This window comes from Narcine bancroftii, chromosome 3 (assembly GCF_036971445.1).
Source record: "Narcine bancroftii isolate sNarBan1 chromosome 3, sNarBan1.hap1, whole genome shotgun sequence".
NCBI classification, from domain to species: Eukaryota; Metazoa; Chordata; class Chondrichthyes; order Torpediniformes; family Narcinidae; genus Narcine; species Narcine bancroftii.
Genome location: NC_091471.1, coordinates 72232212 through 72254748, shown reverse-complemented (window position 1 = coordinate 72254748; position 22537 = coordinate 72232212). Strand labels below are relative to the sequence as shown.

General features: G+C 48.0%; 1 protein-coding gene across 6 annotated transcripts in view; it reads left to right on the top strand.

Moving 5' to 3' along the window:
* Window positions 1-22537, top strand: part of stoml2 (stomatin (EPB72)-like 2) — a 54088-nt gene that overhangs the window by 931 nt on the left and 30620 nt on the right. For 2 of the 6 annotated variants that reach the window (XM_069924272.1, XM_069924267.1), the window contains exons 2-3: window positions 16200-16352; window positions 17651-17750. In XM_069924272.1, coding sequence (XP_069780373.1) covers window positions 16269-16352; window positions 17651-17750 — 184 coding nt within the window. In that variant the 5' untranslated portion in view covers window positions 16200-16268. Of the gene's footprint in view, window positions 1-7849; window positions 7952-10217; window positions 10351-11132; window positions 11362-16199; window positions 16353-17650; window positions 17751-22537 lie in introns of those variants that run through there. The other 4 variants (XM_069924269.1, XM_069924268.1, XM_069924270.1 and 1 more) reach the window with 4 other exon arrangements.

The window sequence follows — 22537 nt, the reverse complement described above, 5'->3', positions numbered from 1 at the left end:
CATCTCTTTACCGGCGGCGTTACCATCCCCCCATCTCTTTACCGGCAGCGTTACCACCCCCCCGCCATCTCTTTACCGGCAGCGTTACCACAACCCCCCCCCCCATCTCTTTACCGGCAGCGTTACCCCCCCCCCCCCGCCATCTCTTTACCGGCAGCGTTACCACAACCCCCCCCCCATCTCTTTACCGGCAGCGTTACCCCCCCCCCCGCCATCTCTTTACCGGCAGCGTTACCACAACCCCCCCCCCCATCTCTTTACCGGCAGCGTTACCACCCCCCATCTCTTTACCGGCAGCGTTACCACCCCCCCATCTCTTTACCGGCAGCGTTACCACCCCCCCCATCTCTTTACCGGCAGCTTACCACCCCCCCCCAACTCTTTACCGGCAGTTACCAACCCCTCCATCCCTTTACCGCCGGCGCTACCACCACACCCCCCCGCCATATCTTTACCGGCAGCGTTACCACCCTCCCATCTCTTTACCGGCAGTGTTACCACCCCCCCCATCTCTTTACCGCCTGAGATACCACCCCCCCGCCATCTCTTTACCGGCAGCGTTACCACGTCCCCCATCTCTTTACCGGCAGCGTTCCCACCCCCCCATCTCTTTAACGGCAGCGTTACCACCCCCCATCTCTTTACCGCCAGAGCTACCACCCCCCCGCCATCTCTACCGGCAGCGTTACCACCCCCCCATCTCTTTACCAGCAGCGTTACCACCCCCCCCATCTCTTTACCGGCAGCGTTACCACCCCCCCATCTCTTTACCGGCAGCGTTACCACACCCCATCTCTTTACCGGCAGCGTTACCACCCCCCATCTCTTTACCGGCAGCGTTACCACCCCCCCATCTCTTTACCGGCAGCGTTACCACCCCCCCATCTCTTTACCGGCAGCGTTACCACCCCCCCATCTCTTTACCGCCGGAGCTACCACCCCCCCAGTCATCTCTTTACCAGCAGCGTTACCACCCCACCATCTCTTTACCGGCAGCATTACCACGCCCCCCCATCTCTTTACCGGCAGCGTTACCACCCCCCCATCTCTTTACCGGCAGCTTTACCACCCCCCTCCATCTCTTTACCGCCGGCGCTACCACCACAGCCCCCGCCATCTCTTTACCGGCAAGGTTACCACCCCCCCATCTCTTTACCGGCAGCGTTACCACCCCCCCATCTCTTTACCGGCAGCATTACCACCCCCCCATCTCTTTACCGGCAGCGTTACCACCCCCCCATCTCTTTACCGGCAGCGTTACCACCCCCCCAACTCTTTACCGCCGGAGCTACCACCCTCCCCGTCATCTCTTTACCGGCAGCATTACCAACCCACATCTCTTTACCGGCAGCGTTACCACCCCCCCATCTCTTTACCGGCAGCGTTACCACCCCCCATCTCTTTACCTGCAGCGTTACCACCCCCCCATCTCTTTACCACCGGAGCTACCACCCCCCCCGCCATCTTTTTACCGGCAGCGTTACCACCCCCCCATCTCTTTACCGGCAGCGTTCCCACCCCCCCATCTCTTTAACGGCAGCGTTACCACCCCCCCCGTCATCTCTTTACCGGCAGCGTTACCAACCCACATCTCTTTACCGGCAGCGTTACCACCCCCCATCTCTTTACCGGCAGCGTTACCACCCCCCATCTCTTTACCTGCAGCGTTACCACCCCCCCATCTCTTTACCACCGGAGCTACCACCCCCCCCGCCATCTCTTTACCGGCAGCGTTACCACCCCCCCATCTCTTTACCGGCAGCGTTCCCACCCCCCCATCTCTTTAACGGCAGCTTTACCACCCCCCCATCTCTTTACCGCCGGAGCTACTACCACCCCCCCGCCATCTCTACCGGCAGCGTTACCACCCCCCCATCTCTTTACCGGCAGCGTTACCACCCCCCCATCTCTTTACCGGCAGCGTTACCACCCCCCCCCCCATCTCTTTACCGGCAGCGTTACCACCCCCCCCATCTCTTTACCGGCAGCGTTACCACCCCCCATCTCTTTACCGGCAGCGTTACCACCCCCCCATCTCTTTACCGGCAGCGTTACTACCCCCCCCATCTCTTTACCGCCGGAGCTACCACCCCCCCGCCATCTCTTTACCGGCAGCGTTACCACCCCCTATCTCTTTACCGGCAGCATTACCACCCCCTCCATCTCTTTACCGCCGGCGCTACCACCACACCCCCTCGACATCTTTTTACCGGCAGCGTTACCACCCCACCATCTCTTTACCACCGGAGCTACCACTCCCCCGTCATCTCTTTACCGGCAGCATTACCACCCCCCCAATCTCTTTACCGGCAGCGTTACCACCCCCCATCTCTTTACCGGCAGCGTTACCCCCCCCATCTCTTTACCGGCAGCGTTACCACCCCCCCATCTCTTTACCGCCGGAGCTACAACCCCCCCCCCGCCATCTCTTTACCTGCAGCGTTACCACACCCCCATCTCTTTACCGGCAGCGTTACCACCCCCCCATCTCTTTAACGGCAGCGTTACCACCCCCCCATCTCTTTACCGCCGGTGCTACCACCACCCCGCCGCCATCTCTTTACCGGCAGCGTTACCACCCCCCATCTCTTTACTGCCGGCACTACCACCACCCCCCGCCATCTCTTTACTGGCAGCGTTACCACCCCCTCCATCTCTTTACAGCCGGCGTTACCACCCCCCCATCCCGTTACCGGCGGCGTTACCACCCCCCCAATCCTGTTACCAGTGGCATTACACCCCCCTATCCCATTACACCCCCAATCCCATTACCCCCCAATCCCATTACCCCCCAATCCCATTACCCCCCAATCCCATTACGCCCCCAATCCCGTTACGCCCCCAATCCCGTTACGCCCCCAATCCCGTTACGCCCCCAATCCCGTTACGCCCCCAATCCCGTTACGCCCCCAATCCCGTTACGCCCCCAATCCCGTTACGCCCCCAATCCCGTTACGCCCCCAATCCCGTTACGCCCCCAATCCCGTTACGCCCCCAATCCCGTTACGCCCCCAATCCCGTTACGCCCCCAATCCCGTTACGCCCCCAATCCCGTTACGCCCCCAATCCCGTTACGCCCCCAATCCCGTTACGCCCCCAATCCCGTTACGCCCCCAATCCCGTTACGCCCCCAATCCCGTTACGCCCCCAATCCCGTTACGCCCCCAATCCCGTTACGCCCCCAATCCCGTTACGCCCCCAATCCCGTTACGCCCCCAGTCCCGTTACGCCCCCAGTCCCGTTACGCCCCCAGTCCCGTTACGCCCCCAGTCCCGTTACGCCCCCAGTCCCGTTACGCCCCCAGTCCCGTTACGCCCCCAGTCCCGTTACGCCCCCAGTCCCGTTACGCCCCCAGTCCCGTTACGCCCCCAGTCCCGTTACGCCCCCAGTCCCGTTACGCCCCCAGTCCCGTTACGCCCCCAGTCCCGTTACGCCCCCAGTCCCGTTACGCCCCCAGTCCCGTTACGCCCCCAGTCCCGTTACGCCCCCAGTCCCGTTACGCCCCCAGTCCCGTTACGCCCCCAGTCCCGTTACGCCCCCAGTCCCGTTACGCCCCCAGTCCCGTTACGCCCCCAGTCCCGTTACGCCCCCAGTCCCGTTACGCCCCCAATCCCGTTACGCCCCCAATCCCGTTACGCCCCCAATCCCGTTACGCCCCCAATCCCGTTACGCCCCCAATCCCGTTACGCCCCCAATCCCGTTACGCCCCCAATCCCGTTACGCCCCCAATCCCGTTACGCCCCCAATCCCGTTACGCCCCCAATCCCGTTACGCCCCCAATCCCGTTACGCCCCCAATCCCGTTACGCCCCCAATCCCGTTACGCCCCCAATCCCGTTACGCCCCCAATCCCGTTACGCCCCCAATCCCGTTACGCCCCCAATCCCGTTACGCCCCCAATCCCGTTACGCCCCCAATCCCGTTACGCCCCCAATCCCGTTACGCCCCCAATCCCGTTACGCCCCCAATCCCGTTACGCCCCCAATCCCGTTACGCCCCCAATCCCGTTACGCCCCCAATCCCGTTACGCCCCCAATCCCGTTACGCCCCCAATCCCGTTACGCCCCCAATCCCGTTACGCCCCCAATCCCGTTACGCCCCCAATCCCGTTACGCCCCCAATCCCGTTACGCCCCCAATCCCGTTACGCCCCCAATCCCGTTACGCCCCCAATCCCGTTACGCCCCCAATCCCGTTACGCCCCCAATCCCGTTACGCCCCCAATCCCGTTACGCCCCCAATCCCGTTACGCCCCCAATCCCGTTACGCCCCCAATCCCGTTACGCCCCCAATCCCGTTACGCCCCCAATCCCGTTACGCCCCCAATCCCGTTACGCCCCCAATCCCGTTACGCCCCCAATCCCGTTACGCCCCCAATCCCGTTACGCCCCCAATCCCGTTACGCCCCCAATCCCGTTACGCCCCCAATCCCGTTACGCCCCCAATCCCGTTACGCCCCCAATCCCGTTACGCCCCCAATCCCGTTACGCCCCCAATCCCGTTACGCCCCCAATCCCGTTACGCCCCCAATCCCGTTACGCCCCCAATCCCGTTACGCCCCCAATCCCGTTACGCCCCCAATCCCGTTACGCCCCCAATCCCGTTACGCCCCCAATCCCGTTACGCCCCCAATCCCGTTACGCCCCCAATCCCGTTACGCCCCCAATCCCGTTACGCCCCCAATCCCGTTACGCCCCCAATCCCGTTACGCCCCCAATCCCGTTACGCCCCCAATCCCGTTACGCCCCCAATCCCGTTACGCCCCCAATCCCGTTACGCCCCCAATCCCGTTACGCCCCCAATCCCGTTACGCCCCCAATCCCGTTACGCCCCCAATCCCGTTACGCCCCCAATCCCGTTACGCCCCCAATCCCGTTACGCCCCCAATCCCGTTACGCCCCCAATCCCGTTACGCCCCCAATCCCGTTACGCCCCCAATCCCGTTACGCCCCCAATCCCGTTACGCCCCCAATCCCGTTACGCCCCCAATCCCGTTACGCCCCCAATCCCGTTACGCCCCCAATCCCGTTACGCCCCCAATCCCGTTACGCCCCCAATCCCGTTACGCCCCCAATCCCGTTACGCCCCCAATCCCGTTACGCCCCCAATCCCGTTACGCCCCCAATCCCGTTACGCCCCCAATCCCGTTACGCCCCCAATCCCGTTACGCCCCCAATCCCGTTACGCCCCCAATCCCGTTACGCCCCCAATCCCGTTACGCCCCCAATCCCGTTACGCCCCCAATCCCGTTACGCCCCCAATCCCGTTACGCCCCCAATCCCGTTACGCCCCCAATCCCGTTACGCCCCCAATCCCGTTACGCCCCCAATCCCGTTACGCCCCCAATCCCGTTACGCCCCCAATCCCGTTACGCCCCCAATCCCGTTACGCCCCCAATCCCGTTACGCCCCCAATCCCGTTACGCCCCCAATCCCGTTACGCCCCCAATCCCGTTACGCCCCCAATCCCGTTACGCCCCCAATCCCGTTACGCCCCCAATCCCGTTACGCCCCCAATCCCGTTACGCCCCCAATCCCGTTACGCCCCCAATCCCGTTACGCCCCCAATCCCGTTACGCCCCCAATCCCGTTACGCCCCCAATCCCGTTACGCCCCCAATCCCGTTACGCCCCCAATCCCGTTACGCCCCCAATCCCGTTACGCCCCCAATCCCGTTACGCCCCCAATCCCGTTACGCCCCAATCCCGTTACGCCCCAATCCCGTTACGCCCCCAATCCCGTTACGCCCCCAATCCCGTTACGCCCCCAATCCCGTTACGCCCCCAATCCCGTTACGCCCCCAATCCCGTTACGCCCCCAATCCCGTTACGCCCCCAATCCCGTTACGCCCCCAATCCCGTTACGCCCCCAATCCCGTTACGCCCCCAATCCCGTTACGCCCCCAATCCCGTTACGCCCCCAATCCCGTTACGCCCCCAATCCCGTTACGCCCCCAATCCCGTTACGCCCCCAATCCCGTTACGCCCCCAATCCCGTTACGCCCCCAATCCCGTTACGCCCCCAATCCCGTTACGCCCCCAATCCCGTTACGCCCCCAATCCCGTTACGCCCCCAATCCCGTTACGCCCCCAATCCCGTTACGCCCCCAATCCCGTTACGCCCCCAATCCCGTTACGCCCCCAATCCCGTTACGCCCCAATCCCGTTACGCCCCCAATCCCGTTACGCCCCCAATCCCGTTACGCCCCCAATCCCGTTACGCCCCCAATCCCGTTACGCCCCCAATCCCGTTACGCCCCCAATCCCGTTACGCCCCCAATCCCGTTACGCCCCCAATCCCGTTACGCCCCCAATCCCGTTACGCCCCCAATCCCGTTACGCCCCCAATCCCGTTACGCCCCCAATCCCGTTACGCCCCCAATCCCGTTACGCCCCCAATCCCGTTACGCCCCCAATCCCGTTACGCCCCCAATCCCGTTACGCCCCCAATCCCGTTACGCCCCCAATCCCGTTACGCCCCCAATCCCGTTACGCCCCCAATCCCGTTACGCCCCCAATCCCGTTACGCCCCCAATCCCGTTACGCCCCCAATCCCGTTACGCCCCCAATCCCGTTACGCCCCCAATCCCGTTACGCCCCCAATCCCGTTACGCCCCCAATCCCGTTACGCCCCCAATCCCGTTACCCCCCCAATCCCGTTACCCCCCCAATCCCGTTACCCCCCAATCCCGTTACCCCCCCAATCCCGTTACCCCCCCAATCCCGTCACCCCCCCAATCCCGTCACCCCCCCAATCCCGTCACCCCCCCAATCCCGTCACCCCCCCAATCCCGTCACCCCCCCAATCCCGTCACCCCCCCAATCCCGTCACCCCCCCAATCCCGTCACCCCCCCAATCCCGTCACCCCCCCAATCCCGTCACCCCCCCAATCCCGTCACCCCCCCAATCCCGTCACCCCCCCAATCCCGTCACCCCCCCAATCCCGTCACCCCCCCCAATCCCGTCACCCCCCCAATCCCGTCACCCCCCCAATCCCGTCACCCCCCCAATCCCGTCACCCCCCCAATCCCGTCACCCCCCCAATCCCGTCACCCCCCCAATCCCGTCACCCCCCCAATCCCGTCACCCCCCCAATCCCCGTCACCCCCCCAAACCCCGTCACCCCCCTCCAAACCCCGTCACCCCCCTCCAAACCCCGTCACCCCCCTCCAAACCCCGTCACCCCCCTCCAAACCCCGTCACCCCCCTCCAAACCCCGTCACCCCCCTCCAAACCCCGTCACCCCCCTCCAAACCCCGTCACCCCCCTCCAAACCCCGTCACCCCCCTCCAAACCCCGTCACCCCCCTCCAAACCCCGTCACCCCCCTCCAAACCCCGTCACCCCCCTCCAAACCCCGTCACCCCCCTCCAAACCCCGTCACCCCCCTCCAAACCCCGTCACCCCCCTCCAAACCCCGTCACCCCCCTCCAAACCCCGTCACCCCCCTCCAAACCCCGTCACCCCCCTCCAAACCCCGTCACCCCCCTCCAAACCCCGTCACCCCCCTCCAAACCCCGTCACCCCCCTCCAAACCCCGTCACCCCCCTCCAAACCCCGTCACCCAGCGCCGCTATTGCTCCCCTATCGCGTTACCAGTTGCATCGCCCACCCCGCCCCATACCATTGCATGCATTCATCAAGGCAAATGGGAGTTTCTTTCACAGATGTGTCTTAAATGTCCTGGAACCATAGGACGTTGGGAACCAATATCAGAATATGTTTATTAACAGTTACTTTTTGCAAGATAAAACAGTATTTGTATTTTCTTTAGTTTTACAGCCTGCAACTCTCTTGATTCCCATTGTGATTGCTTATTGTTGCTTTGTCAGCAAACTTTGGTCATGTAAAATAGTTCTGAGTCCTCATGGATATCAACTAGATGACCTATAATGAGGCCAAATGTCAGACATCTTAAGAATAACAGCAAAAAGATTACTGCCCATTAGAAATATGTAAGTATAGGAAGTGTGGGGAGATTGTACGTTGGTTAGTCTAACTTCATTTCTAGAGTTCATTATTAAGGATGGGGTCTCAGGGTACTTGAAAGCACAGTAAAAAATAGGCTGAAGTCTGCAAGGTTGCCTTAAGGGGAGGACTTGGCTGACAAATCTTTTTTGAGGAAGTAATAAGATGGACTAACAAAGGAGAGTCGGTAGATAATAAACACAAGGCTCGTAAACAAGATCAGAGCCCATGATATTATGGGGAAGGTACCAGCATGGAGACCAAGAATGGGAATACAGGCTGGCTGCTGTGACCTGTGGTGTGTAAGTGATTTAGATTTTGAAATTGATGGCTTTGTGGCCAAGTTTGCAGATGCTACAAAGATGGGTGAAAGGGCAGGAAGTGTTGAAGAGGTAGGGGATCTTCAGAGGGGCTTGGATAGTTTGGGGGAATGGGAAAAGAAGCAACAGAATACAGCAGACGGATACGGGTTGTATGGTCATGCACTTCAATAGAAATAATAAAATAGACTGTTTTGTAAAGTAGAGGTCCAAAGAGACTTGGATGTCTGAGTGCAGTGTTCCCAAATGATTAACTTGCAGAATTAGTTGGTTGTGAAGAAGGCACTTACAATGTTTGCTTTCATTTAGAGAAGTCTAGAATATAAAGGCTGAATGCTGAAGCTTTGTCAGGCTTGGTCAAGCCACAGTTGGAGTATGGTGATCAGTTTTGGGTCACCACGTTGAAGGTGAATCCAGTGTCTCCATCAATTGTCTGATTTCTAGCACATCCAACCATTGCTAGCAACATTGCAGCCATTTATTCAGGCAATAACTTCAAACATTATTAATACAGTGAATTGGCAGCAAACTGGATACCATCTTTAGCCTCCTGAGTGAAATAGATACCGTGCTGTGTGATGTCCTCAACGAGCCTGCAGTATTGAGTCAATACTAGTTGACACAGATCTCCTATTGTGTCCATGGGCATTAGTCTTCACTCCTTTAAGGATATCTTCAAGAAACTGCTTCAAGAAAGCAGCTTCTATCATCAAGGACCCTTATTACCTAGGCCATGCCCATTTCTCATTGCTACCATCTAGAAAGATTACAAGAGTCTGAAGGCACTCACTGTTACAAAAACAGTATTTTCCCCTCTGCCAACAGATTTCTGAACCTATAAACACTACCTCACTTTTTTCTTTTGCACGAGTTATTTTTTTAAATCTTGTATTTATTGAATTGAAATTTAGAATAATTTTGCACTTTGTTCTACACAATACTGCAGCCGCAAAACAACAAATTTCATGACAAATCTGATTTGAATTCTTTGCCAAATCAAGCCAGAATGTGACTTTATTTATCCATGATAGGGGAATGGGTAGGAAATAATTATTATGAAGTATACATTGAGTCATTTAAAAAAATTTTTGAACTATCAACCTCCAAACGTTGAAACAAACCAAATTTCAAGCACAGAAACATATTCAGAAGGTTGAATCTGTCATTTGGGCCATTGCTGGTGACCCCTCTTCCCTTTCCCTATTATGCTCACAGAGCAGCCAAGTTGTGCAAGGATTCTCCAGCATTACTCTGGGGAAATCATCTCTTGAAATCCCAGTGATCTCACTGGGAAATCTTGTTCTATTTATTTGGAACCAAAGCACATGTCTTTTTTATTATTTTGCTTTCGTGCAGTATTTAAAATATTTTTTATATTTTAAATAATATTATTACATATTTCCCTGGTATTGGTGCTGCACAATTGCTCAGCAAAAGAAGGTGTAAGGTGCTTCTGTCCGATAGCCTACAGGTCACTCTTGGGCAAGGTGTAGTACCTGTTTAGCCTCCCAATCAGGGAGGAATCATGGATTGCAGATGGTGGATAGTTTTTACAAGCCAATTCTACGAATTAGAATTTATAATTGTAAAACTAAAAACGCTGGGCAGATGAATCGACTGATCAATGACCAGGGTTATCTGTCATAGACACTGTAACTGAAGAAGGCAATGGGAAACCACTTCAATATTTTTCCCTTGTATAAATATATATATATATATATATATATATATAATCATGAACTCAACATCGACTATGGTCTCAGCTCAAAGATGGTGACTTCACCGAAGGAGAATAGGGAAGCCATCAAATAAAATTCGGAGGGTCAGAGATCATGACGGATGGAGAGACATGATCGCCCATGCCGAACGGCAAGGCACTTGAATGAATGAATTTATTTATTTCAATTTTGATCAATTGTGTTTCAAATCTCAGACATTTTTCAAACAGTGAAACTCAAGATCAACTGCAGCAGAGCCCAAGTTGGGCCTTCAGTTTTTGGGTCTCTGCACTATGCTGCCTGTTCCAGGTTGGATCCCATTTGCATGGTTTGAGGCTGGCATGTAAGGTTTGTACATCAATTTTAAGCAACTACAGTTCTGCAGAGGCCACAAAAGGCCATTCAGGCTGGTGGTCAAAATAATCAACCACTTTTTAAAAAATGAATCAAACAAATGTTCAAAATAGAACTCTTTTCATGCTGGCTGGCAGAATAAGTCCTTTGTGTCATTGAGCTTTCTCCCTTGGAGAGTAATAATTCAGTGATTCTCTTTCTTCTCAGTTCTAAGACACCATTGCCAATCATATTCACTAGCTGAGTTATGTCTTGTTTGATTTGTGCCAATATGCTATTGGGTCACCTCTGAAGCCATGCAAGATAAATTCTGGAGTGCTACCCACAGTCTATTGGGATTACTGAAGTTTTATTATTCAGAAATGTTTCTGTGTTCTTGTGATACTACTGAAATGTTTTTAGGAATACTGCATGGGACATTTCAGCATTTTTGTAACAAGACTTCATTGTGGGCTGAAGTCCCAAGGTCACTCGGAAGCTGCAGATGAGATTCGCTGAAATATTTGAGATTGGAAAATTCATGTATGAGGAAGTAATAGAGATGCGAAGAGGTTCAAAAAAATTGTTAAAACTTTAGTCCATTTTGATGATATGTTTGAGGAAAATTATTTCAGGCAGTGTAAGTGAATGAAGTTTAGAGGAACTTTATTTTGGACTGCACATCTAGAATGTGGTATTCTGAAATTATGATAAATGGAGCAAATAAATATTGTTCTTGAAAAATTTAAAAGAGCAAGCAAAGTACCTGAATGCCAAATATTTGCTCTCAAACATAGATGCTTGCAGCAAAAAAGTGTGCAGATGCTGGAATTCTGAAACAAATCTGGAAAATAATGGACAAGCAGCATCAATAAGGAGAGAAGTAATATCAACCTTCCAACTGCTGCAGATTTTGGCTTTTTGAGACATTGGTGCACTGAAGCCTTACACTTCAAAATTAGCCACATCTCTCATCCAAGCTGTTTCAGCAGTGGTATCTATCCAGTGATGTAGAAACTTGCCAAGGTACATCTTATTCTCAAAAGGACAGGACAAATCTATTCAACTAATTATTTTCAATCACTGGAAGATGGTAGACTGTGGTTTCGAGAGCACTTGCTCACAATATTCTATTCACCAATCTCCAGTCCTCATAGAACTTCATTTCTGACATGGGTAAAAGAACTGAATTTGGGGCGTGAAGTGAAAGTGACTGCCTTGCACCACCAGCAGTATTAGATTAAATTTATCACTAAATCCCAGTAAAAATGAAGTCCATGGGAGTTGCAGAGAAATATGTCTACCAGTTAGTCAAAATGCATCCAGAAGAAGAGTTGTTTTTTATTTGACGTCATTCATATTGACCCCTGTAAAATGCTCCAGGAATTCCTTCAGACAGATTTCAGGACCCAACTATCTTCGGATGCATTGTCAATTGTCTTTCCTCTGTTCAAACCTGATATTTGCTGATGTTTAATTGCATTTGGAACTCATCATCAGAAAATGAAACCATTGTGCTTAAAGGCAGTAATCCAATTATCAAGCATGCACTGTAAAATGACAAATACCACATGTGGGAGCCAATGTGATTTCCAGAAGCCACTGTCTTGTCACCATGTACGATTCACATTCCAAGGCATTGCCATTTTTGGAGCCTTTCATTAAATTAACTTGAACGGATAATTTAAAAAAAAGTCTTCAAGTGGGAAACTATCCTGGTCAGAAATGTATTGCCCTTTACCCTAAGTGCACCTACATTCAGGAACTCCTGACCTTGACACTTTGAGAGTGACTTTAACAGATGATTGTCAATGGCTGAAACAGGCAACTCACCACCATCATCTCTAGGATATTTACTGACCTCCATTGTCTTAGTGAAATCAAACCTGAAATACGATGTCATGCACACAGACTCTATTTATCCCTGTTACTGAGAATAACAATTTCCAGGTTACTTTGACTCAATGCAAATGACAAGTGAAGCTATTGCAAAATTGATGAGACTACATTTAATTTCATCAACGATAAAGCCATAACAATTAGTAATATAGATCTTATCTACACATAAACCTCTGTGAGTGAACATGGCAAAAGACGCGGATTTTAATCACGCTGGAGATTTTTCTTATGACCTTCAATATCATGTTCACGAAAACTCACTTTCATAGCTGCATCTCTTTATCATTATTTGGACAGGTACATGAAGATTTATAGAGGTATGGGCAAATAGGACTAACTTGGTCAGCATGGATACATTGGCAAAATGACCTTTTCTAAGTGGAAACTCTGGCCCCATCCTTTCAGAGATGCAGACAACTGCTTCAGGTTAAAGCTGTTTGGTTAACAGAAAGTTGCTCATATAGAATTCACCCTCCCCACAATGCAATGGTCACTTGTATTTCCTTTGATAGATTTATCCTTCACCATCCATTCTGCGAACTTGAAACTAAATAACTTGTTCTCTTTCCCAGTTATAGTAATGAGTCTTTGATCTGAAATGTCAACTCTCTTTTAATCCACAGTTGTTCTCTGGCCTGAAATGTATGCAGCATTCTCTCATTTTTATTTCTGGTTACCAGCACCTATAGTTTTTTTTTAAATTTGTTTCATTTTAAAATTTACATTTCCTTCTCTGAGTCTGTGAATGAACCTAATGAGGTTTTATGACAATCCTGCAGTATTAGAATAACAATTATTGATTTTATGTTTCAATTCTAGATTTAGTTACCAGTAATTAAATTTCCCAACTGCCATGGCAACATGCCCCTGAGTATTTAGACCACTGCTCTATTTTTTCCATCTGAATAACCAGTAGAATCAGAAAACTACCCAATCTCACTGATACTGAAATTGTTGAGTAAGATTTCCATTTGTGAGAGTGATTCTTGTGTATTCCAACTGGGAATAATTTGGCTTTACTTTATTAATTGCAGAGCTGGTGACCCACTGACATTGTTTACCCAGTAGTTTACTTGGGGAAGAGGCTCTATTTATCTCAGCAAAAAATACATTTTATGGAAAAGGTAGAACTGATTGTGTTTTGGGGAAATTTGGTACCTTATTGAGTTTGTGAAACGAAAACTATTGAAGTAGCAACAAATTTACATTAGCTCCTGACAAGCTCCTGACCACTCTGATAATGGTCAACTAAAGTAACCCTGCAGTGAAATATTAATCCACATGGATCATAAAGATCTTGAGCTCCAAGTAATATCCTGACAGAAATTTTTGAGTTCTGGTTGTGCAATTGTTGCAGGGTACCTTTAACAACAGTGTGTGCATTAGGGTGGCCTGAGGGGGAGATTGGAGGAAATGAACGGAATTATTATTTTACAGTTGACATTCAAATAAGTTGTACATGATTATTAATTAACAATGCTGCAGTGTCAGAGGAGCCAGTGATCCTGACTATGAAAGCTGTCTGGAGTTTGCATGTTGTCCCATGATCTGCATGGCTTTCTGCTGGGTGCTCCAAATTCCACAATCCAAAGGCATGCAGTAAAAAAAAATAACTCTTAGGTAGTCGCAGTTGCTATGTTTGAGGTAGGTGATGAATTGGGTCTGATCAGTGGGAGTGACCGAGGCCACAGTCAAGGGGAACAAATCTCTGGAGTTGGTGGAATGGATAGCTGAGACAATTCTCAAGTTTCATTGAGTCAATATTTTTGTTCGAGGCAGCATTCAATATACCACAGAGATTTGGAAAGGGTCCAGGGCTTATAGATTTGCATAGTGGACACTATTGGCAGTATTGGTTGTGGAAAAATGAATGGCCCAAATTTGGGGGTCCAGTCCAAGAGAGGTCCAGTTTGACTGCGTGTGCAGGCAGAAATGGGTGTTGAGCTTCCTGACTACCCAGGGAAAGCTACATCAGTTAGTGAGAATAAAGTACTACCAAACTGGCAGCTAGACACCAGGTTGAGAGCCACATGGTGGTGAGAAATTTGACTGCGGTGAAACAGGTGCCAACACTGCTGACTGCTGAGGGTACCACAGCGGGATCACAAGGTTGCCTTGCCCATTCCCAATCATCATCAGTGTCGTTTGGTGAATCGGTCAGTATGACTGGAAAGAAGCGGGCAACCCAGATCTATTCTTGTTTTTAATTTCCTTTTCCCCTTTTAAATTATTTTTACCATGGTCAGTATCTTCCATCTTTACTCTAATTTCTTTCCCCTTCTCCTTTGTCTATTCCCGTCCCTTATCCCATTCTTCAAAATTTGCTTTCAACTCCTGCAACTCCTTGGATTGACCCTTTTGTCACATAGTGTACATCTATTCCTCTTATTGTTGTCAGTCCAACAATTTAATTTATGTCTTATTTCTGCTTCTTGTTGACATAGATAAATCAGGCAACCATATCACTTCCCGCCCCCCCCCCCCCCCCACCCCACCACTTTCCTTTCCATATTCCATATTCAACTAGTATTTAAATCATAAATACCTCCTTCAGGCCCATTGTCTTTTCTCAATGTTTAGACAATTGGAAAGATGTTTATCTCAATTCCCTTTAATACTTTGGATATTTGTCTCTTATTTTCTGTAACGGACAACTTTCCTCCTCAACTCCACTTCATCCCTTCATTCATTTTTGCGTGCCCATCTTTTTTTACTTACTGGAAGACTCGAACTTGCCAATGAATTTAGGGGACTCGAACTGCCCACCTCGAACCACTCTTCGTGACCCATTAATGGATTTTCCTTGCCAAAAATGAGGGAGCAAATTAGTTTACCCTGTAGGCCTGATCGTTTCTATTCACCCAGTGATCCGTCTGTCCACTTTTTCAGTTTTGGTGAGGGGTCTACCACTTATTGGGACCATTCTCACACCGCCAAAATGTGGAACTCCTTATTTCAGTTCAGATCGAAAGAATAACCTCAGACCCAATTTACTCTAAATCACACACCTTTCATTTGCAAGCTTGTGTTGTTCAGCAGATGGACAGAGTCTCACTCATGAAGCTTAGATATTTATAACTAAGTGAGCCAAAACAAGATCCAAGGCTGATTCTTGTACCTGCACACTGGTTTATCTTTGCCAAACACCCTTGATTAGTGATTCATATCTCTCTCATGCTGCAGACATTTCCTACATCAGCCTTGAGCACCTCAATGGGTAGTAACCAGCACAGTGCCATCAGTTCCCTTGCAATCATTAACGTACAACATTATATGCTATCAACAGGTAGTTAAAGTTTTTAACATGTTTGGACGTGTTCCAATTTTTCTTGTTCTCTCATCCAGGATCTTCTATTGGCTAGCCACTTTAATTCTGTTTCCCATTTCCCACAGACTTGTCTGTCCAGGGCTTCCTACACTGCCACGTTGAGGCCACTCGCAAATTGGAGGAACAGCACCTTATGTCTTCAAACAGATGACATCAACTTCTCTAATTTCCGATAACCCACTTGCTTTCTAACCCCACTTTCCCCTCACTCTCTGGCCTCTTCTGACTTCGACTCCCTTCTATTGAAGAGCATCTTCCTCAACCCTATGCCTCTTTCTCCTAACATTTAGCTTGCTTTTTCCCCCCATATCTTCCCCCATCTGAATTCACCTATCACCTGCCCATCCTTGCTTCTCCCCCTCCCTCTTGGCCTTTTCTACTTATTCCTGATGAAATGTTTCAGCCTGAATTGTTGACTATATAGGTTTCCACGAATGCCGCTTGACTTGCTGAGTTCCTCTAGCATTTTGTGTGATTCTCCAGTGTTGTAATAAGTCAGCTTTGCACTCTGGTGTCCCTCTAACTAAAGCAAGATTTGCTTATGTTTATCACTGTGATCTGTCAAATGCTTGGAACAAAATTGAAAAGAACGTAACAGAAACAATTTACTCACTTTCAGTTTTAATTTTTACTCCAGAATTCTAGAAGAATAATACCTCAGGCATCGTTAGTAGCAGCACCACACCGATGGGCATCAAGCCTACCCATGAACACAGTTGTACTCTTTGTTCCACAGCAAGAAGCATGGGTAGTAGAACGAATGGGCCGTTTTCACAGAATACTTGATCCAGTAAGTAATGCCATTCTGACTGAATCTGGCATGAGGGTGGTATTTTTCTGACTACAAATGATGCTGATTTGCTTGTACAATGTCTATTTCCATTTCGCTTTTGGTCTTTGTTATTCATGCTAAATGTTTTAATCATCTTGATATTGAAATGTAATGTAAAACCCGTGGTGTTGGCAATTTGCCCAAACAATTTGCACAGTCTGTAACAGATGTTGATCGTTAGCAATGACTTGGAAGATAGAATCTCAGCTCTACACCCTTGGTACATTCAAAAACATACAGGAGGTGTAAAATGGGCGGCATGGTTTTGTGGACCGAAATGGCCTGTTACCATGCTGGATGTCTAAATTTAAAATTTAAAAATTTGAATTCTATGTTCCACACTGAGCTGCAAATCAGATTTCCAGGGTTGTCCACTCAAGATAAATTCATAACCTATTGCAACTGGTTAATACTACAGCGAATAGAGGACTCAAAAGGGGCCATTCTTCAATTTGCATGGGAGGACTGAAAATGACCTTTTGCAAAATTTATATATTTGTAAATGGATTTTGAATCTGCATCAACATTTCAGATGAGGTTTGAGGAGTATTTTGGACAGTTTTTCTTTCGCGACTCCTGAAATGCAGTGAGCCATTTATCATAGCATCTTTTTTGGTCATATGCATTTGATTAATGTGATAAAGGTTTGTTGACCATGTGTCCATATTTTATGGGAATTACCAATCCATAGACTTCAATGGAATAATCTGATTGCAGGTACCAGGCTAGTCTTTTATGATCTGATAAGGGCTAAGACTTGCAGAACCACTACTTTAGAAAGTTGGTTTTGGCAGTATTATATTTCAAACCCTTGTTAAAGGCTCTGTTCCATTGTATTGAAAACAAAAAAATTCACTCATTTTTGAAATAATTTTCGAATTTTGTCAAGAAAATAATCAGAAGTATTTTGCTTTTGTTATCAAGAACAATTAGTTTCAAGTGGATAAATCCTTTTATCTAGTTCATAAACATGAGCCCTTTTTTTAAATCATGTAAAAATTCTAATAAGTTAATTAAACAGTATGAATTCCAAAATGTGGTATTAAAAAAATTTGTCTTTGTTAAATGGCTTTTGGATGTTGAGGAAACCTTATCCTCTACTAGTTTTATGCAATGTTTACATGAAATATCTCAAGAATTACCTATCTAAATTGACACTGTGCACAAACAGTATTGCCATTATTCCTGTGTCCTTAATAATGTGAAAAGACTGATAAAGCATATATTAATCTCAAATTTTTGTTCCCTTTACAAAGGGTTTGAATTTCTTGATTCCAATCGTAGATCGGATAAAATATGTGCAGAGCTTAAAAGAGATTGTTATTGATATTCCAGAACAATCTGCTGTCTCATTAGGTAAGTGCCAAATTGTTAATAATATGGTTGTAATAAACTTTAAAGACACATGAAATTTTTGGAGATACTTTTTGCATAAATCAATGTCAACCTGTTCTTTCATCAAATATTCTCATTTTGGATGAAATTCCTGTGGCAGAGAAATATGCAAAAGCTCAATGTTTATGTTTTGTGAAGCACCTCAGAGATTTTCCCATCTTGGGTGTATATTGTACCATCCATGACTTAAACAAAACTTCAAACAATATTTTACAATTATAAATTATGAAAGAACTTTTAAAATTTCTTGGAGATATGGATCAAGCTAATTGAAGTGTTGTTGCCAGTCTTTAATCTGGGATAGTACTAAATACAGGGAAGATTGACAAAAATTTGAAATGTTCCAGTGTTGTAGGTTCATTGGGTGTAACTGGGCAGCACGGGCTTGTGGCCTGAAAAGGCCTGTTACCATGCTGTATGTCTAAATTAAAATTAAATTAAATTTACGCTTTTATAAAAAAACACTGCCCACTCCAGCTTTATTTCCCATTACTTTTAATACGATTGGTAGTTCTCTTTAAATGTGTTAAATTGCCTGTTGGAAATCCTGATTCGCCCCCTTCCTTCTAACCCTCTCCCCACCAACTTTCAGATGTATGTTCTAGATTTTGCCCATTATCTTCCTTTCTCTTCTGCTCCTTTTATTGATTACTTAAATTCTATGTCCTCTGGAAAACTTAAGTACTAGATAATTAATTGTATGGTAGGTTTACGTTATTTTGTGTGGTGGGAAGAGATGAAACTGAATGTTGAAATGAAGTGTTAATTTAATTTAAACTCTGTTTCAATACAATAAGAGTAAAACATGAAAGACTGAAAATGCTGGAGAAAATTAGCAGGTCTTGCAGCATCCAGAGGAGGTAAAGATATATAGATGTTTTGGGCCTGAACCCTTCTCAAAGAAAAACCAAAGAACAGGAGCACATCAAAAAAAGATTGAAAACTTGCAGGGAGAGGAGTCCAGATCAACAAAAGATGTTAATTGGATCTGATAAGAGGAGAGGTGAGAATTGATTTTGGCTCTGTGAAAGGAGGCAGAGAGAAAAGTGGAGAGAGAGAGAGAAAAGTGGAGAGAGAGAGAGAAAAGTGGAGAGAGAGAGAGAAAAGTGGAGAGAGAGAGAGAAAAGTGGAGAGAGAGAGAGAAAAGTGGAGAGAGAGAAAGAGAAAAGTGGAGAGAGAGAAAGAGAAAAGTGGAGAGAGAGAGAGAAAAGTGGAGAGAGAGAGAAGTGGAGAGAGAGAGAAAAGTGGAGAGAGAGAAAAGTGGAGAGAGAGAGAAAAGTGGAGAGAGAGAGAGAGAAAAGTGGAGAGAGAGAGAAAAGTGGAGAGAGAGAGAGAAAAGTGGAGAAAGAGAGAGAAAAGTGGAGAGAGAGAGAGAAAAGTGGAGAGAGAGAGAGAAAAGTGGAGAGAGAGAGAAGTGGAGAGAGAGAGAAAAGTGGAGAGAGAGAGAAAAGTGGAGAGAGAGAGAAAAGTGGAGAGAGAGAGAAAAGTGGAGAGAGAGAGAAAAGTGGAGAGAGAGAGAAAAGTGGAGAGAGAGAGAGAAAAGTGGAGAGAGAGAGAAGTGGAGAGAGAGAGAAAAGTGGAGAGAGAGAGAAAAGTGGAGAGAGAGAGAAAAGTGGAGAGAGAGAGAGAAAAGTGGAGAGAGAGAGAGAAAAGTAGAGAGAGAGAGAGAAAAGTGGAGAGAGAGAAAAGTGGAGAGAGAAAGAAAAGTGGAGAGAGAGAGAAAAGTGGAGAGAGAGAGAAAAGTGGAGAGAGAGAGAAAAGTGGAGAGAGAGAGAAAAGTGGAGAGAGAGAGAAAAGTGGAGAGAGAGAGAAAAGTGGAGAGAGAGAGAAAAGTGGAGAGAGAGAGAAAAGTGGAGAGAGAGAGAAAAGTGGAGAGAGAGAGAAAAGTGGAGAGAGAGAGAAAAGTGGAGAGAGAGAGAAAAGAGAAGAGAGAGAGAAAAGTGGAGAGAGAGAGAAAAGTGGAGAGAGAGAGAGAGAAAAGTGGAGAGAGAGAGAGAAAAGTGGAGAGAGAGAGAGAGAAAAGTGGAGAGAGAGAGAGAGAAAAGTGGAGAGAGAGAGAGAAAAGTGGAGAGAGAGAGAGAAAAGTGGAGAGAGAGAGAAAAGTGGAGAGAGAGAGAAAAGTGGAGAGAGAGAGAAAAAAGTGGGGAGAGAGAGAGAAAAAAGTGGAGAGAGAGAGAGAAAAGTGGAGAGAGAGAGAAAAGTGGAGAGAGAGAGAGAAAAGTGGAGAGAGAGGGAAAAGTAGGGAGAGAGAGAGAAAAGTGGAGAGAGAGAGAGAAAAGTGGAGAGAGAGAGAGAGAAAAGTGGAGAGAGAGAGAAAAAAGTGGAGAGAGAGAGAGAAAAGTGGAGAGAGAGAGAGAAAAGTGGAGAGAGAGAGAGAGAAGTGGAGAGAGAGAGAGAAAAGTGGAGAGAGAGAGAGAAAAGTGGAGAGAGAGAGAGAAAAGTGGAGAGAGAGAGAGAAAAGTGGAGAGAGAGAGAAAAGTGGAGAGAGTGAGAAAAGTGGAGAGAGAGAGAAAAGTGGAGAGAGAGAGAAAAGTGGAGAGAGAGAGAGAAAAGTGGAGAGAGTGAGAAAAGTGGAGAGAGAGAGAACAAAGTGGAGAGAGAGAGAGAAAAGTGGAGAGAGAGAGAGAAAAGTGGAGAGAGAGAGAGAAAAGTGGAGAGAGAGAGAGAAAAGTGGAGAGAGAGAGAGAAAAGTGGAGAGAGAGAGAGAAAAGTGGAGAGAGAGAGAGAAAAGTGGAGAGAGAGAGAAAAGTGGAGAGAGAGAGAGAAAAGTGGAGAGAGAGAGAGAAAAGTGGAGAGAGAGAGAGAAAAGTGGAGAGAGAGAGAGAAAAGTGGAGAGAGAGAGAGAGAAAAGTGGAGAGAGAGAGAGAAAAGTGGAGAGAGAGAGAGAGAGAAAAGTGGAGAGAGAGAGAGAAAAGTGGAGAGAGAGTCAGCTGTGGGAAAGGCGACGGGGGGTGGGGGGTAGGGAAGAAAATGGGAGGGGGTTTAATGGAAACCAGAGATCTCTATGTTAATGCCATCTGGATGGAGAGTGCCCAATTTGTGGGTGGTCTCAGTTTGGCAGTGCACAAGACCATGGACAAACATGTCAGCAAGGGAATGGGACAGAGAATTGAAATGGGTGGCCACTGGGGGATCCACACGATTGGAGCATAGAGAGCCAATCTGCTCAACAAAGTGATCTCCCAGTCTGCGCCCAGTCTCTCCAATGTAGAATAATCCACAATGGGAGCACCGGATGTAGTAGATAACTCCTGAAGATTCAAGTGAAATGTTGCTTCATTTAAGAGAACTGTTTGGGGCCCCGAATAGTGATGAGAGAGGATGTTTGAGCACAAGGACAGCATCTCTTGTGTTCACGGGGGTAGGTGTCAAGGGGAGAATTGATGGAGAGGGAGGGAGTGGTCCCCATAGTAGGAGGAGAGAGGAATTTGTGTCTCATGGTGGAACTGGCGCAGGAGGATATGTTGGACACGGAGGCTGTGGGGTGGTAGGTGAAGACAAGAAAAATCCTGTCTTTGTTGTATATGTGGGCAGAAGGGGCCAGGGCACATGTGGGGGTAATGGAGGATATGCAGGTGAGGGCCCTGTTGATAGTGGTAGAGGGAAAGCCATTTTGTTTGAAGAAGGAGGATGACTAATGATCTGGCATGAAAGACCTTGTCCTGGGAATAGATGCAACTGTTTTGTTGAGAAAATATCAGGTTTGGTAGATTCAAAGAGAGACGAGTCTGAACACAAGGGTTTGCAATCAAACGTAACTTTATTAACACAACAATTAATAAGAGAGCGTGGAAACATACGTGTACAATTTATGAGGGAGCATGGGAAAAAAATCATAATGGGAAACAAGTAATGGAGAACGTTAAACAGTACACAACTATTAACAGTTGATGCAGACATTCACACACTATAAGCAGGAGTTATGCACACCTTTCCCTCCCCAGACCCCTGATTGAGAGGAGGTGAATCTGGTACCACTGTGCCTACAGGGGTATACGCGCACTCTCAGAAACCTGATCAGTTGAGAGCTGTGGCTCTTCTGCCAGTATTGATCTATACCAATTTGAGCAACAGCAATACCACGGCTTAGCTTCAATGTAGTGCACATCTTACCCATGACCCTTCCAAGCAACGTCCACATTAGCGACCTGGCATGGAGTGGTGTCCGGGGCTGTCACTATAAGGCAGAGAGACTGAATGTCCTCTGTTGGTGCTAAATACAGAGCTATAGCCAATAAGGATGCTAAATTATTTGAACCAGCCAATGGCAAGGTGTGCACTCACCAATGGCCGAAGCCCAATCTTAACTGATGTTCCACCTGCAAACTGTAACTTTGCATACAACTTGTAACTTTTGAGTGAATCAAAAAGCACACCACATATTGACAGGTCATGTGACTTCTGAATGAGTTTCAGACACCAGCAATAGGTGGGGAGGCCATGCCTCTTCCACACACAACACTGACCAAGCTCATAACACAGAACTGCATATTAGAGTATAACAGATATAGTAGGTTGTTGGAATTATTGGGTGTTTTATTTGCTTCTAACTAGGTATTTTTCTATCTTGAAAGCTCCAAACACTGACATGGAAAGGACAGTGCCCGTTTCTAATTTAATAATTAGAAATTGGAATTCAGTGAAAACAATTTAAAAAAAAAAAGAATTGACAATAATAATGAAACACTTAATTTTTGTGTTATGATATATCCTTGTACTGACATGAACAGAGTAGAATATTACTCGGA